The 17,524-nt window shown below is 37.5% G+C and overlaps 1 protein-coding gene across 1 annotated transcript in view; it reads right to left on the bottom strand.

The window, feature by feature from the left end:
• ldlrad3 (low density lipoprotein receptor class A domain containing 3) overlaps window positions 1-17,524 on the bottom strand; it is a 74,227-nt gene that overhangs the window by 40,158 nt on the left and 16,545 nt on the right. Inside the window, exons 2-3 of the mRNA XM_008411524.1 lie at window positions 5,864-5,989; window positions 3,077-3,211 (exon numbers count right to left, since the gene is read on the bottom strand). Of these exons, the coding sequence (XP_008409746.1) occupies window positions 3,077-3,211; window positions 5,864-5,989 (261 nt within the window). The remainder of the gene's footprint in view (window positions 1-3,076; window positions 3,212-5,863; window positions 5,990-17,524) is intronic.

Below are 17,524 nucleotides of genomic sequence, written 5' to 3'. Positions count from 1 at the left end.
CTTTTCATATTTCATTTCATAGCATCATTGTATCTATTTTGAGAAGGAAATCATACATAGGTGAACTATAGTAACTAATTAATCCAATACGTTGCACTGATTTTTATTTTGGGACATCGAAGAGGATCAAAAATGCACACCACACTTAAAAAAAATTTCATCATTCTAGGTTAAAATTATTTGCTACTTTGAGTTTGTCGATCGTACAAAATCTAATCAAAAACATTTGTGGCTGCAGCATGACGTGAAAAAAAGACGAAGGGCTATGGGTAGTTTGGCAAGGGGATGTACCGTATTTTGGAGATGACAAGTGTTCTGGCAAAGGCTCGTCTTAGTGCACATTTTGAAATAAAGCTGCTCGAAGGCAGAGAAGTTTCTGCATGGCTAGATATGTTTTGAAAAGTGGGTGACATAAYTGTATTCARAACCTRCAATGTGCGTCATGTATGAGCCGCAGCCATTTAAAGAGACCTAATAAAACACATTATTACAGAGCTTAAATAAAACATTRACAAYAGTGTGTCTGCTTTGATAATTTGCTTTGTTTTGCCCCTGTAACATAAAGGTTTCTTCAAAGCTAGAAAGCTTTGAAGAAAGCTGGACAGCTTTAGTGTTTGCTGAGAGGAATGCCTCTAACAGTTCYTTTGGATGCTACAGTACGAAGATTTGCTGCTAAAGAATACGCTGCAGTTTTCATTCTTCACTTGWAAATAAGGAAATGGAGTGCAGTGGACACAGATACTGATCAATACTCCTTCATCACAATAAAGCTCCATTCAGCATTTTGCGTCTCTGTATTGAGTTGTGGAGTCTGAAAAGCATCGGCTGGTAATGAGGCATTGACTCACTTTGGGTGTCTCTCTCCCACAAAGACAGAGGAAACCAAACAACTCCAATATTAGGAAGAAAAAAAAATTCTTAAAATAATTAGCTAGGGAAAGTAAAACCTAATTTAAATGTTGCTGGGTGCCTTGTTWATATGTCTTATTAGCTTCATAACATCACTGTTTGTTTAATTACTGTCACAACAATATATCCTAACTATCAGAAACTGTTCTTTTTTTTGCATTTTTAATCACATTTCAGTTGAATATTAACAATGTTACATTTCTAGCTGCGATTGCTGATACCTTATAGATTTGTTCTGTTTTGTTCTTTTTGAAAACATATTTACAAGCTACCAGTAATCAGCCTGACAGTCTCACCATGACAGAGGAGGAGGACGGTTTTTATTTCCACATTTGGCTGCTTGTGGATATATGTATGTCAAGGTTAGACTACTGGCAGAAAGTACAGCTGAAGAGTTGACAGTAGTCGACAGCTGTTCTTTTTWATGCCAGAAGAAAATGGAGATCCCAGCCAATTGGATAGCTTCCTATAGCAGCAGGTATCTTACCCATCAGTGTGTATACTACCATATGTGTGTGTTTGAGTTGAACCAGGAAATTGAAGAAGGCTCTTCAAATTGAAGAAGGCTCTTCAATTTCCTGGGTAAAACGAAAGCAGCATATGTCTTTCCTTGCATGGAGGTGATGTTAATTACTTTGAAACACAGACCGTATTGTGACGATCTGTGTTTTCTGTGTAGTTATTTTTGAGGTTTTTCTGTGTTTTTGTTGTTTCCCCTGTGAGTCTCTGTGTCTTCCCTGTGTCCAGTTCCTTTGATTCCCCTCCCAGTGTATTTAGTCCCACCTGTCTTAGTCTCTTGTTGGATCCTCGTCGTGTTATGCCGTTGAGTCTGTTCCCTGTGCCGCCCTTGGTGGACTCTTATTTTTGGATTCTTCATTAAATCATTGTTTTCWTCCATCCTAGTCTGCCTGCGTTTGTCCTCACCCTCTACAGCCACCAAATCATGACACGTATATTACATTTCCAATAAGATGTAACTGGGATCCAGATGATGGGAACATTGGATGTCGGTGAACAGCACCTTCTCAATTTAATAATTGTATCTATAGTTTATACAGAGTCTTTACTGCCATCTACTTTGCAATCTGCTGCAGAAGTCCACCTAAGATATTTAAGTCAAATACAACCTGAGTGAATGTTACACATATACCTACTATCACAATTTTTATTTGGAGTRTTGCACTAATGAATTATGAAAAAATATTATAGATTGACTATGAAACAGAAACTATGATATACATTGGTTTTATGTGATCAGAGTCCCTTCATATGTTTGCYATTGTCTTACAGTATATGACTTGTGGCAAACTGCAGACATTTGGTCCAATGGTTTCCCTTTTTCCACTTTTCTACAAAAGCTCAAATTTGTGTGTTCAGTGGATATGACTTTTCCTGTAAACAGATTTTCCAATATGAACTGTAGATCTCAACAGCTCCCCCAAAGGCAACCTGGCMTCCTGGCTGTTTTTCTAATAAATGGTCTATGTTTGTCCTTGGGAAATTTGCAATTGTTTTTCACTTTTTATTTTTAGATAGTTGATGATAAAAGCTTGGTGTATTGCTTCTCCTCAKATTTATTCTTGATTTGCCCATAGKGCTCATTTGTCCTCATGGTACTTTTGTTTTTACTAATGTTTTCTAGTAAACCTCTGGGACCCTTAGAGAAAAGCCATATTCACAGAGATTAAATTGCATACAGATTTCTGTGCACACATTTTTTTTCCAAAGGYATCATAGTACAAGGGTGTGAATGCATATGCATGGCACCCTTCCAGATGTTAGCAAGKGATATTGAAAACCACATATACCGGTAGTTTAATTCTGCTTCTACACAAAATCCCATTACGTCTGTSRTTGTAAGATGACAAAATGTAAAAAAGGTTTAAGGATGATTAATAGCTTTGCAAGGTACAGTATGTTCCTAATCAGGCATAACCAGTGTGTTTGAAGAAAAAGACAAATCAAATTGCTTGAAAATAGTTTCAGCCTTTTTCCTGCTGCAGTTCAGAGTTCTTCATTACCATCAATCTTAGGCTGATTATCTTTGCCACAGTAGAGCTTCCATTTCGAGTTTTGTAAAMAAAAACAAAACAAAAAACAAACAAACAAAKATTTGCATTCATATTTCCTATGCATGAATGTTTTCTTCGGACATTTGAAAACCTACCTGCTGTAGTCAGGCAGAGCTCCTCATCACTGTTGTCCATACAGTTGTCCTGGCCATTGCAGAGAAAGCTTCGGTCTACACATCGGCCGTTTCGACACATGAAGCGAGACTCTGARCACACGAGGGGGTTGCCTGCTGCGGTTGAGAAAGGACAGGTGTCAAAGGTCAGCAGTTTGCTCACAGAAGGTCTTAGAGAYGAAATTTCTATTCAAATTGGCTRCAACTGAAAAACAGGAAACAATTTATGAAAGACCTGAATCACGTTAAATATAAACAAATAATCTACAGGCAGAACTGCAGTTTTTTGTATTTTCAGCTACTTCCCAACCTGCACCATTTTATTCTGCTAAAATAAAATAAAACTGAGCCTCTCACCAGATGACCACTGGAGCTGGGCTCCACCCCYTYCTCCCCTCGGGACTTTGAAAGGATAAGCGTGTTCAGATAATGGATGGAAGAGGATATTATCATTTGATGGGCATTTTCTTTTTGGAAATGAAAAGAAAAATGAAAACTTGTTCATGATTTGATTGGTAAATTCTGATAAAAACCTAAATCCAGAGAAAAAAATAAAAACATGCCAAATCCCACTCGGAGCCACAACTCCTTTTTACCTCGTGTTCAGCCCTTTTGTCTTCGTTCTACTTCTTAAAAGGAGGCATAATCACCTTCTGAGAATTTTCACACAATTACACAGTTGTGACGCAGTATTTGCTGCGAGCTTGAAGCAAAGCTCCTTTAAATGGAACGATTAGATAGTTGAGTGTGAGCCCTGCAGGCAAAGAACATTGTCTTTGACAATGGCGAGTGATAGAAGTGATTCTCGGAGGGAAAGCAGTGAAGCTGTTCTGTGAGAAGAAACTTTATTGGAAGTCATGCAATTCAAACGAGTGGAGATGACTTGACTTTTTTCAAATACAAGTGACAGAATTGGAAGTGTTAACAGTTCTACGTACATCAGGATAGATTTTACAATCAAAGATGTTACTAATATGTGGGACATGAGAAAAACAATATGGCAATTCTTAAGGAATGTAGGTTAACAGAACAGTAAATGTAGAGCACAAAAATTCCTAATTTTTAACCAGGATTCTTTTTTATAGACTTCTGTTATATTTACCAACCCTGAAAAATCAAAAATAACATCTAAGCCGGGGTTTCAGTATCTCATTATTCAATATGCAGAAAAGTATAAATAAAATGAGAGAGGACTGAAAAGAAGGAATAAAGACATTGGAGAAACATTATGAGAAAATGAATGTGTAAAAATACAGTTGTTGTTTGTTGCTTGGTTTTTACTTCCTTATAGCAAATTTACTGTCAGAACAGGGTCAGATTTCTAAATAATAATAACATAGTTTTAAACTATGATGTCTACAGGATTAAGCAATGCACAACCTAATATGACAAAATGTTGTCAGATTCCTCTTTGCCTGTCTTAATTTGACCTGGAAGTGACAAGTGAAAAGGTGATCCTCTGGGAAGTGCCTCAAGAAACTACAGGTATTACAAATTCAAATGTTCTTAGCTGAAGACTTTATCTTTGTTCTGCTTCAGAAGTTTCACCTGACAGTTCAAAAGATTCAACTCTGGATTTAAGTCTGTAATCTAAAAAGAACAGTTTCTTCCTGGAAATGTGTTTTGACCTCAGCTCACATAGCATTCCCTCATCCCCACAACGTGTTCAACTGAGGACACCTTGACCTCCTGGAAGACGAGTGAGTCTGTCTTGTTGATTTTGATTAATTTAAAAGCCAATGTTCAGTAGAGTGTATACAATTCTTGCCAAATTTTTGTTTTATTACAATACGCAGTAGTAAAATGTTAGTGGACTAACATTTTGCTACTTAGTAAGTTTAAGCTAAGTAGAAAGTCCTTCAAAAGAGAGATCTGCTTCTTCAATTGTGCTGCCAGGCAAATAGTACGTCACACCAGTAACACAGTTTGCACAATTAAAATGTGACATTTTGCAGTTTTTAAAGGAAAAGTCACTAATGTTTAAACTTAAGTATTCCAGACAGTTTGCAAGAATAAGATAAAGATAAATATTTATTATCTCCTGAAAGCTTGTATAAATGTTCAGAAGAAAAATCAATGTCAAAAGAGAGTCCAGAATAAAATGAATACAGGCATGTTTTTAGTTATTAAATCAAACAAATTATAATGGTCAAAGGTTGCAAAAATCTTGAGTTTTGCTTTTATTAATGTCAGCAAATGACGAGCTTTAACAATAGCTGCATATTTGCACACTACAGACCCTTTTTAATTGGAAGATCTGATTGTTAACCAGTCCTGTTTGATAAATTAATTAATCATTCCTTCATCGCTGACAGTCAGAAGCTATGCATTAAAAACTTCAAAATGGTGGTGTAGTATTTTGGTAAACATAGACCTGGTCCAATAAATAAACCCTATAAACTTTACTGTCCAATACACTGTAATTTTTTCCACATTTACACAAAATCCAAATTATCTCTGACATGGAATTACAAATGAACTTTGTCACTCAATCTTGCCATTCGGTCCAGAACTCCCTTCACAAAGTGAAATTAAACCTTCCTGGAAAATTACTAGTGTCTATCACCACCTTAACACTCTCCTCAGATTTTTGCAGGAGTACTATTTAAATATCTCATGCCAGGAAGCCACATTTCTGGGCCTCTCTCATCCATAAAGTGTAATGACCCGAGGTTGGTACATCTTGGAACAGACTATAACTTTTTGTGACTGTGGCCTGGAAGCATATGAGTGTTGCTCAGTTTGGACACCACGGTGTGAGAGACTCACTGCAGTTCTCCTCGTCGCTCCCATCAGGACAGTCGCTGAAGCCATTGCAGCGGAACCTTCCGATGATGCAGTGGACACCATTAGCACAGGCGAAGAATGTGGAAGCACACTTTGATTTGACCTTAGCTGTCAGGACACAGGGAGTCAGGAGACATGTCACAAAGAGGGACAAAAGATTAGTCTGTGCATAATAAGCAGATGCAACTGCAGCTTTCAATGTGCTACATCATATTTTGTAACAGTATTAGCTTTAAATATGATGCATAAGGAAAAGGAGGAACTACCAAAAAAGTCAACTGGGTTTTCTTCAAGGATTTATGTCTATAAAGCAATTTGCACAAATACTCTATTTCCAACCTAAAACTCTGAACCAAACATAAATAATATTCAAGCTCCAAACTTTAGAACAAATGTGTTGTTATAGAGACACATTACTATTCAGCACATTTTTTCTCATAAGGTTTACCTTCACTTTCAAGCAAAAATGACACAAAGGGATAGTTCTGCACACCAGGAACCAATAGGTGAAACAAAGTTACCAGCAAAGTCAAAGAGAGCAAATTGCGTGGGAGAGTGTTTGTATAGATCCCATCATCGATCAGCCTAAGTAGGCCATGGGTCTTATCTCCAAGGACAGGCCTGAGACTTGAGTGACAAGCCTGTAGAACATCAATGCTCGCTGGACTCAGTTTAGCACAAACCCCACTAGCTTTTAGCTCATCTTGATCTTCCCTGGAAGGAAGAAAAAACAAAGAAACAAAAAAAATGTGTGGGCAGGAAATAATAGCATATGGGTAAGTTGACTGTAACAATACTGAGCTGTTGAGGCCTGAACACAAAAGAAAAATTGATAAAAGACGCTACTGTTACTGTTTTTACAAAGTTTTCTCGTACATCTCCTTTGCTTTGCTTCGGTTGCTGTTAGACTGCTTCGGAGTTATTCTCCTCAGGTACAAAGGCTTGAAAAAGTACTTATATCTGTTTAACTTTAAAACCTTTCCTCGTGTCACATCCAAAACCGTTAAAAATATTTCATCTTATTGCTTTGGGTAGGTCTGTCAAGTATAAAACCACTTTAAAGATTTACACAAAAAAGTGCATAATTGAAAAGTAGGGGGTAAAGTTATACATAGTTTTCAAAACTTTACAAATAAAAAGTGTGGAAGTTTTTTGAAATCACTCCCCTTTCCTCCAATGCCCCTAAATAAATTCCATTGAAACCTTTGACTTCAGAAATTATCTTATGAGCAAATAAAGCCCACCTGCATGTGATTTAACTTCAGTGTAAATACCACAGTTCAGTGATGGCCTTAAAGTTGATAGACCAAGTAAACAAGAAGAAACAAAAATAAATATTTTTGGTTAGCATGCTAAATGTGTGAAAATCAACATGGTTCAGGCTTAAATTCATCTCAGTATATTTGAACATTTGGCAACACCTAAAAACCGATTGTATGCAAACACTGTACATTCTTAGGGTGAGTTATTTTGCAAAGAGAGGGCAAAATTTCAGTCTCTAGAAACTGGTGCAGAGATCGGAAGTCTTGCAGATGTAGGGAAAAAAGTGGCTCTACAAAGTATTAAATTAGGAGAGGCACAGTAACAATCTACAACTAAACATTTTATACTTTATTTTTAAAAATTACACATGTTCCACTGCTTTGCACTATTTTGTATGGGATAAGCTCATAAAAATCCCAAGTAAAACTGAAATAATACAACAAAAAACCACATGAAAGGATTAAAAGTATTCTGATGTCTATAAAATAGAAGAAAAAAAAGAAACAGAGAAAAAGTTAATTGGCAGTCAATAAATCTGAAAACAACCCACAAAGTATTGTGTGTATTGTATATTCTCTTTGTTTTCTGTACTGAACACAAAGGGTGGAACTGGCCTTCTCATAGGCTGACAAAGGGTTGTCTCAAATGCCAGGGGCACACATTTTTCCCTCCACAATATACTTTGGCAGACTGATTTATGAGCTCTTTCAGGCCGGGTTATATCAGAGTGAGGGGAGAGGACGCATAACAACCGCATTGGTTTTGGAGCGTGCATCCCTGGGATGAAACGTAATCCGCTGGATGCGGGAGGAAGGCCGGATAGCAACCAATCTATGTGTATGTTATCTAGGGAGTCTTTGTTTACCTGGATGGCGGAAGCTCTGCTCAGCCAAATCACATTTAGCCTGCTGTATCACATTCATTAGAGCCAAAGGAAGAAAAATAGACAAGCTTCAGGGCTGTAGAAGAAGCCAAAATAAAATAATGATAATAAAAATACACGCTGCTGCAGAAGAGTGAGGTTAAAATTAATTTAGCAAAAAAAAAATAAACATCATTTTTTATTCCCTATCTGAATTTATTTAATATTTGCTGTATTACAATGTTTTTTTTCCCAGAGAATTTCATTGTGTACGTCAGCTAAGATTGAAAGTTTCTACTCTGCTTTCACACAAGTTTGTCTCTCTATTTTTGGTGCTCTGCGAGGTTTGCTAAAAGAAGTGTTTTCTGCAACAAGCTTCGTCAGTCACTTCCTCCCTCATCTGAATCCTCATTACCGCTTTAACTGTTGGCTATGATTCATCTCAGTCAATGTTTGCGCTTCAAATTAGCTCAAAAGTCAAACGAAGGGCAAACTCATGAGTGGAAAGCTGTGGGTGGGAGACGCAGAGCCCATCAGAAGGATAAACTTAATGTGCTTAGCTGTATTTTGTGGTTTTTTAGCCATTTATAGCCTGAGCCAAGTAGTTTTGAGAGCAGGAAGTTGAAAAATTAATTACATGGAGAAAGCAGAGGGTAGAAGACATGCCAAAGATAAAAACTTATTAACTTTTGACTTTTATTCTATGAAAGTTTACTGGTTCAATAGTCCTGAACTTTGGATGTAAACACTGCTGTCTACCCTGATATTACCGACAATCAGTTCTGTTCCACCTTGCTCATAAACCTTTGTGCAGTTTCTGCTTTACTGATGCCAAATATTCCTCCATTCCGCTCACCCTTTTTGTTTTAGAAGTTGCTTACAAAAATCAGGCAGAGTGTTGGACTGCTTCCAAACTTTGCTCCAATGTTCAGCTAAGCAGCACAAATGAAAACGAATGAGGTTAGCAGTTGAGCTCATTCCTTGAGGAAAGACTATCACTAACAGAAAAGCATGACGGTTTCACAATAAAACACACAGCTGGTGGACACACAAGCACACGCATGCACACATGCGCACACGCACGCCCACGCACACACGCAAACATAGAGGCAGAGAAACAGTTAAGCCTGTCCATTGTCTCTCTGTTTTACTACTTGCTACTGAAAATGCCTTTAAGCGTCTTCAACTGAAACAACTTTAAGTCAAAATCCACAGGTTTTGTTTGGTATTTATATCTATATCCCACATAAATAAAAACACTATAATGTACAGGTGTTTATCAAGGCATTAGAATATTATCAAGAAGTTAGTTTATTACGCCATTCAAATTAAAATAGCAACTACTTGTAATGAAGAACGGAGGTTATTGTGATGACGTACTTAAGGCAGAGTGTCGGAAAGAGCAGAAGCCGAATTACAAGGTGTTAAATTGCGAAGTCAATTATCTTTTAAGTCAGGTTTGATCCATCTGTAGCATTTTTTATAACAACTGAAGGTAACACAGTTACTACATTATGTTGTAACATGTCACTACTGTATGTGCCTGGAAAATACATATATCTACCTCTTTAATAGTTGATTTTAGCTAATCTGCATTATTGGACCTGGTGTCACTCATCTTCCTCTTGTCAGAAATCCATAGATTTTCCATTGGGCTTAGTCCAATCATTTTGCTGTTAATGGTCACTAACCAGATACTGGTACTTTGGGCAGTTTGGGTACTAAGTTCAATAGGAAAATAAAATCACTAACTTTGTAAAACTTGCCAAAAGATGGGAGGAAAAGCAGCTGACTTTGGACTTGATAAAATACAGAGCAATATTAGCAGATAACATGGCTCCCCAAATCATCACAGACTGTGGAAACTTAACAATGGACCAACTTGGATTCTGTGCCTACCTGTTCTACTTGCAGACCCTGGGACATTAATCTCAATACTCTGGAGACGGCAGTAACCCCAGTTGCTTGTACAGCATTGTATACCAACCACTTTCTTTCCCCTAAACCTTCCAGTAATGGGCTTAGATACAGCAATGAGAGCGGACAGCTTCCTTCTAAATAAACTTTTGTGACTTATCCCCATTAAGAGGGTGTGAGGAGTGTCTGATGGACACATGTGGAATCAGCAGTCATCCAGATGATTGAACAGGTCAAAATGTAACATTTTTGGATTCCAAATTCTTTATTTTATTGTTTTTTATATAATGTTATAAAGTTTCGAGAAAACAGTTTTGCCACTTTGTTAGCTCTAAGCCACAATCATCAAAATTAACTGAAAAAGTTTGTAATTCTGTGCAATACATTCGTTTCATTTCTAGATTTGAATCACAGAAAATGTTCTTTTCAGAAAAAAACTCAACTTTATTGAAAGATAACTGAGAGATAGATTTACTATTTCCACACTCTGAAAGGTCAAACAAAGTCCAGGGTGTTCTATGTTGGAAATGATAATTAGTCTTTACATAATCTTGGTCAAAGTAAAAACAGAATATTGTTGTTTGCTTTCATTCCCCCTGTGGCTTTGGGATTAATACCTTGTTTGTATTCAGGATCCTGTGCTCTGCTGCGTTCACTTATCCACCTCTTTTCCCTCCAACCCCCACAGCCTTGCCCCGAGACACACACACACTTACACACACATGCACATCCGCCCTTTTCTTTCCCTCCTTGGTTCCTCCAAGAACAGAATAACTTTCGATACAGGTAAGCTCGGTCATGGTGCATGATTGACAGAGTGTGGAGAAGGCCTGGGAGAAGAGACTAACAAGAAAGAAGGCACGGAGAGCAGAGGAACGAGATAATAGAAAGCGAGAAGGAGTGGAGACAGCTGAGGACATCAAAGGATTCTCTGACCTTGCTGGGCATTTCTGAGGGGGAAAAATCAATAGGTAATGGACTCGCAGTGTAAGCAAGAACCAAATGGGCAGTTTCACTAGAACAGGCCCTGCGATTAAAATAATCACTCTGTACATTTTACTGTCTATGCCTTATAAATGCACTGTAAAGCAGAGTAGCCTTTTGTAGGAGAAATTAGAATATAGAGCTTCCTTCAATTCCAGGGGAAAGCATTCGTAGGCCACTGGCATTCTGCAAATCTATCAAGCTTCATGGTAAATGATACAGCAATTCTAGTTTGTATGCCATGCAGCAACAGCATGAAGAAGAATGCTGTCATAATTTACCAGCTTCTGGTAAGAAAAAAAGAAAAAGAAAAGTGGAGCAAAGGAAGGGCAAACCTAAAAAAAAGCAGAGTGTAATTTATCAGATCCACGAACCAACGCAATATCCATCATACACAGAAAATGGCTACGCAGTTAAACAGACTAATTTTGGTTGTTCCTATTAAACAATAGTTTTCTTAAAAGAACAAAGACACTTTTTTCAACGGTTTAAAGATTTCAAAGCAATTACTTTTCTTAATTTGTGACTATTGATGTGACAAATTAGCAAGACGAAAGAAAGAAAAAGACTGAGACAAAGCAAGATAAAAAAATGAAAGCATGATGCTGGGAGTCTAATAAATATTTCATCCTTGTCCCTTCGTATTAATTACAGTCGGTCATTGATCAGAAACGCATTAAGGGAATACAATCCACCAAACATCTCAAGAAACCTTTCTTTGATTTTCAGGCTTTCCCTTATATTAATGTTTTATATTTTATTTATCTATCATACCTTTGTCTCAGTTTTTTTCTCTCTTAGTACAAACCAATATTTGCACAGGTTTCAGAATCACAATTTCCAAAGTTAAACTCCCTTTTTCCTTAATAATGAGTTAAAGAGTTTTTATTAATCAACTCTTATTATATATTAACAGTTGCTTTGCAGCTGTCTATATTGACACTTAATTAGTAGGACAAACCAGTTTTTCCTTTTTAGGAAATTATACTTGGTTTGACCATCACTTGCTCATATAAATATGTAGACTGATGAAATCTATACTTGATTGTTCTACACTGAGCAAACATCTTTCCTTTGCTTCCTGCTTATCCGCTTTCTGCAGCACATTCCGGTGGATGTCGAGGTGTTCAAAGGCCAGAAGAGATATAGAAAGATATAAGTTCTGCCTCTGCCCCAGTGTTGTTTTCCCAGTGGAACAGAAACCCTCCAAAGAGGCTCCAAGGAGACATCCAATAAATCCATACTACAAACACATTCTGCAAAACACTGCTTTAGATGTAGTCTAAAGAATAAAGAATAATCTTTATTCTACTTGTAAAAACATTAATATTTTTATGGTCTTTTTTCACCTATAGTGGCCTTTATTTGATCATGAAGCAAAAGGAAAGTTGGTTGTGAGAGAGACATGTAGCAAAGGTCAACAGGTCAGGACTCAAACCCAAGACTTCCGCGCAGAAGACTGAGGTCTCCATACATGGAAAAAAACAAAAACAAAAACGCTTGAATCTGTTCTAATATCACTTCTTGTGGAAATATTGTCATAGTCTTGCCTTTGGAGTTGAATGTAGTGCCACACCCCTAATTGGGGATTATTGAGAAATCAACAATTTTCCAAATAATAACTTCAGTGAGTGTCCCTATTGATTTATCACTCTTGYAGTTTGGAAATGCTCACTTAAGATTGGAGCATAGCTTGAGTAGGTTGAGCTCAGTATTCTGGTGGTGAGAGTTAGTATGGTAATGAGCTTGTAAAGGCAGTGTGCTGCTTGAACAAATCAGTTACCACTTTCAATTTCAAAMATTTTTTACTCTCACGGGTTTCCACAGCTGGCTCATCAGTTGGTAGGTTGAGCTTATAAACACACACCCTCTATCAGCCTTTCATTCTTAGTCCAAAGGATGTGATTTCATTTTTTTTCCCAAGGTTTCCTATCTCAATCAGTTAACAGAGCACAAAAACACCACTGTGTCTTTCTTATGAGAACTGTTGCCCGCTGTTATCTCCCAAAGACAGCAAAGTGAAACCAGAAAAAAGGAGAAAAAAAAAACAACAAAAAAAAACCTCTTGCTGCTGTACGTCAACGCTGACTGATTGCTAGATTTATCCATGAGTGTGTCATTTGGCTCACCTGAAAAAGCAAATAGCTACTCAAAAGACAAATGTCTGAATACTCAAAAAATCCCAGCAAGCTAACCAGGTTTCCACGGATTAAAAGACTAAAACACCAATCTTCTCTTTGTGTTAAAATTTCATGTCGTGGCCGCTGTTCTTATCACACGAACACACCCTGCTAATCTTGAGAGTCCTTTCCCTTTACATGATGAGACTGCTAAAGGACTGCAGCATGTAAGCTTTGATATCTTAATTTTGAGTATGTTCCACCCCTGCTGTTAAGCAGAACTTGTTGCTGTTGATAAGCATTTAGACGCTCTTTTCAAGTCAATATCTCAAAGGAATCCAGTGGAGGTCAGTACACAAGGGAAAAAAAAAGTAGCCTTGGCTCCAGGCTCAGGCTTGTGTTTTTAATCCTCAAAGTGATAATGTAGAAATAATCTTTAATATGATCAAGGACAATATCAAACAGAGGAATTTACTTAGCTCCTAAATGTTACGTCGATATAATTACATCAATAAACAGGGAAGCGGGGAATCGAAACTCCCAATAATTATAACCCCCRCTGTTAGGAAGCAGACACTTTGAAACAAATAACACTGCCTTTGTGTCTTTGTGGGAACGCAGTGTCCCACACTGAGTGAAATAATAATAAAAAAAATACAAAATAAATAATYACATAATTTTCAAAAAAAGATGATATTTAAGTAAACTAAATAACACAAAGCTGGATGATATTTGGATAAACCCACCCATGTCATCAGTTTCATGCCAACATATCGCAATGCAATACATTTGAACTCTTTTCAGAAACTAAATCCACAGGAGTTATCTCTGGGCAACTGTCCTATACAGTACGTTGTTTTTAAATCTTTATTGTATTTACTTATTTACAGAAATCTAAAAATGTGGCATATGTACTCAGGCCTTCTGAATCAGTAATTTTACAACAATCACAGTTGCAGGTCTTATGGAATTTGTTTCTATCAACATTACACATGTAGAAAATGACATCTCTGCCTCTTCTCTGTAAAATAAAAGGAGCTCAATCAGACTGGATGGAAGATTTTGGAGAACATAAATTTTCAAGATTGCCACAGACCCAGAATTTTAATTAGAGATCAAAAAGGGGTTTAATATCTTTACATGCCACAGTTTCATGATTTTTATTTCAAAAAAAGCTTTGAAAAGCATCCCTTTTCCCCTCCTGCTTCACAKTTATGTACTGGAGTGTTRRTATAGATATATATCCTATTTAAATACACTAAATGTTGTGACATAAATATATTTTTTAAAACTTGAAGAGGTATAAATKTGCTTGCACAACACTGTCTGTAACTGGTGAGACATGAAAGTAATTTCCCTTTTATCWAGATCCAGTTTACAAATCTTAAAAATGSCATCTAAATTTTAAACACAGTCATGACTCCAGCCACTGAACACTGTTTAGCCTTTGCAGAAACTTAGCAGCCAGTGAGCAGCCATTTGTTAATGTCATGGTGTTCTTATCTTTTGTCTCTGAGCACTGCTGGTCTAGCTGATGGTCAGAGAAGTAAAAGCTGAACTTTTACAGATGGATGTACATGGTGCGTTCTGAACACATGAATTCTCCCACACAAAGAGGGCATGACCATGGCCTGTAGGTCTGCTTCTTCTGAACAATCACTGCTTTGAAAAGTGCCTCTCAGTCTTTCTTTCTCTCTCTCTCTCTCTGTCCAAGACCCATTTTTACAAGGGCCAACGTCTTTGATTCCCCACTTCTTGCTGTATGCATCACGTCCACTCCCACTTTCGGCCCTGCAATGTTTCTGCTGTCTTGCTTGCTCATGCCTTGCTCAGACAAGGGCAAAGAGGCTAATCCTGGCTCTGAGGCCCAGTAAGCTCAGTCAGCTCTCCCCCTTCTCTCTTCTGTCAGCAAACATTTCATCTGACACTCTCCTAGGCCGGTGTTATGGACACCAGGGAGCAGGATAGTACTTTTGACCTCTTTGTGAGGAATTATTCAGGACCATGCCCTCCTAATCTCCGCCTCAGGTTCCCTTGATCATGCCAACAAATATATTAATGATTCTGTTCCAGCAAATAATGCAGCTAAACGCTTGTGTTGGTGTTTTCCACTGAAGGTAGTATATTGTGCCAGACTGGCTTTTTTATTACTACCTCAGTAGCTCAAAGTACTCTGAGTTGAATCTACTCTGTGAGGTGAAAAACTCCGCAGCCTATTGAATGGTCTGAAAGAAGCTCACCTTCAGGCTTACGTAACTATACAGCTATCACAACACTTTCGTCATACACAAACTTGCTTTCCGATTTTCCATCTGAAGAAAGAAGTCATGTCTAAAAAATATGCACGCAGTTAAAATAAAAAAATTAAAAAAAAAGATCTGTGAGCTCAGACTGACAACATCTGACRTTGTGCCTGGATAGCATATCCACAAGCAAGAACTCCAACTCCCACAGTCACAGTTTATTAAACCAATTTATTCATGACTTGTTTCTTTTTCCTCTGTTGTCAGGAGGTGAGCTCCACAGTACACAATGACGCACAAAGTTATAAAAAAAAAGCAAAAAAGCTCAAGGTACAGATTCAACCAGTTATGGTCAATTCAAACACACACACAAACCCAAACACAAAATGTTTTTTTTTTCCATTCTGAGTCACTGAAGCGTCACATGGAGTGATACACGGCTGATCCCACTCAAGTGAGGTGCCTTCCAAAACAATTCATTCCCCCTGAACTGTTATACTTTTAGTCTAGTTACCACCACAACAYTCAGAGAATTAAGATTATAGACCACGGATAACTATTTATGTGAATAAAAATTTGAAAACCGTGTCATCCAGTTGCAGTCACCCCCCTCGATCAACACTTGACAAAATCACCTCTCGCTACGATAACATCTTTTGATGTTTTTTGTTCCATTTCTTTCGGGCAAGTTCTTCTTTGGGAGTGAATGGAGAACATATGTGCATAGCAATTTTCAGATTCTCAATTGAACTGAATTTGTATGCACYTCTTAAGGAAGAGCAGCCTCACAAAAAGTGATTTTGATCTAATCTGACAAAAGCACCTTCTTCCACATGTTGGCCAGCTCCTACATGACTTGTTGAAAACTTTAAATGGAGCTTTCTCAATTGTTTGATTTTCCTYTCTCCTCCACAAAAGCAAGATGTGTGTAGCACACAGCTAATAAGTTTCTTGTCAACAGATTCTCACTGGAGCTGTGAACTCATGTTAGCTGCTTCTCTGATTAATGTTTTCTTGCCCAGCCTGTCAGGTAAGGTGGACAGCCATGTATTGAAGTTCTATCAGATCCTTTCCATTTTCTTACGAAAGATTAAAAGCACCTCCTAAGATGTTTAAAGCTTGGGATATAGTTTTATAAACTGACCCACATTAATTTTTCTCTTTGAACTGTCTGGTGTGTTTCTTGGTCTTCATGTTGCTATTTGTTCACACGTGTCCTCTAACACGCCTCTGAYCTCCTTACAGAACAGCGGGATATATACTGGATCCTCCAACTTTATGGTAATCTATGTAACACAATCCTGATAAAATAAATTAAATTATACAGTTATAATGTGACAATATGTGAAAAGGTTTAATAGGTTTAAATGATGTCRCAAGGCACCATTACTGTGAATTAGCAAMACGAGGACTATGAAGAGAGAAAAAGTAATCAACTGTGAACGTACCACAGTCACCAAATAGGCTTCTGTTTGAAATTTGGCTAAACCGTTGAGAAAAAAAACKTTCTCAAAGGTTTTATCTTGCTGAGAAATTCTAGTCTTTCTCAGCAGGATACTAATATTGCATCCTTTAACGTTACATGATGATCGCTTCTTCCCAAAGTATGAATTGAAAAACTTTACTTGCATGACTCAAGCTAAGAATGAACCTGAAGGACACACTGACAAAAGGAGGAGGTTTGTCTTGTGTTGGTCAATRAACATTCTTGACTATTCAAGACATAATTCTCGCAGCATGGACATTTGGGCTAACAGACTGGAACATTTGCGATGAATAATAGATCGAAGGTGGAAAACCAAGAAGAAGTTTTTTACAATTCCCTTAAAAACCTCAGCAAAGGCGTTAGCGTTGGCATTCAGGTCAACAAGAAGGCACAGACAAACTTTACATTTGAGGTAAAGCAACTGTTCGTGATAAAAATGTATGAAATCTTTCACCGAGTATATCTGCCGAGGCTCCGTTGCGGGTTGATCTATCTCGCAGGCCTTATACGGCTTATTGGGCTCATTCATCCCTGTGAGCAAGAGCGTAGGAACAAGTTTATCATTGGGGGGGGACACATATCGCAAACTTGAAAGATCTGTAAATAGCTTGAGCAAAAATGTCAAACAATGGTGTCATCAACTGTTACTCTAATCTGACCCCTTATAACGCGTAATCTAACGTGTTACTATTTACAATCCAATAATCAGATTAAAATTACGTATCCAAGTTAAGTATTTGTGATTATTTTTAGAAAACACATATTGTT

The sequence above is a fragment of the Poecilia reticulata genome, linkage group LG6 (genome assembly GCF_000633615.1).
Source record: "Poecilia reticulata strain Guanapo linkage group LG6, Guppy_female_1.0+MT, whole genome shotgun sequence".
Taxonomy (NCBI): domain Eukaryota; kingdom Metazoa; phylum Chordata; class Actinopteri; order Cyprinodontiformes; family Poeciliidae; genus Poecilia; species Poecilia reticulata.
Note: the sequence above shows the minus strand (reverse complement) of the source record. Positions and strands in the feature narration are given on the sequence as shown.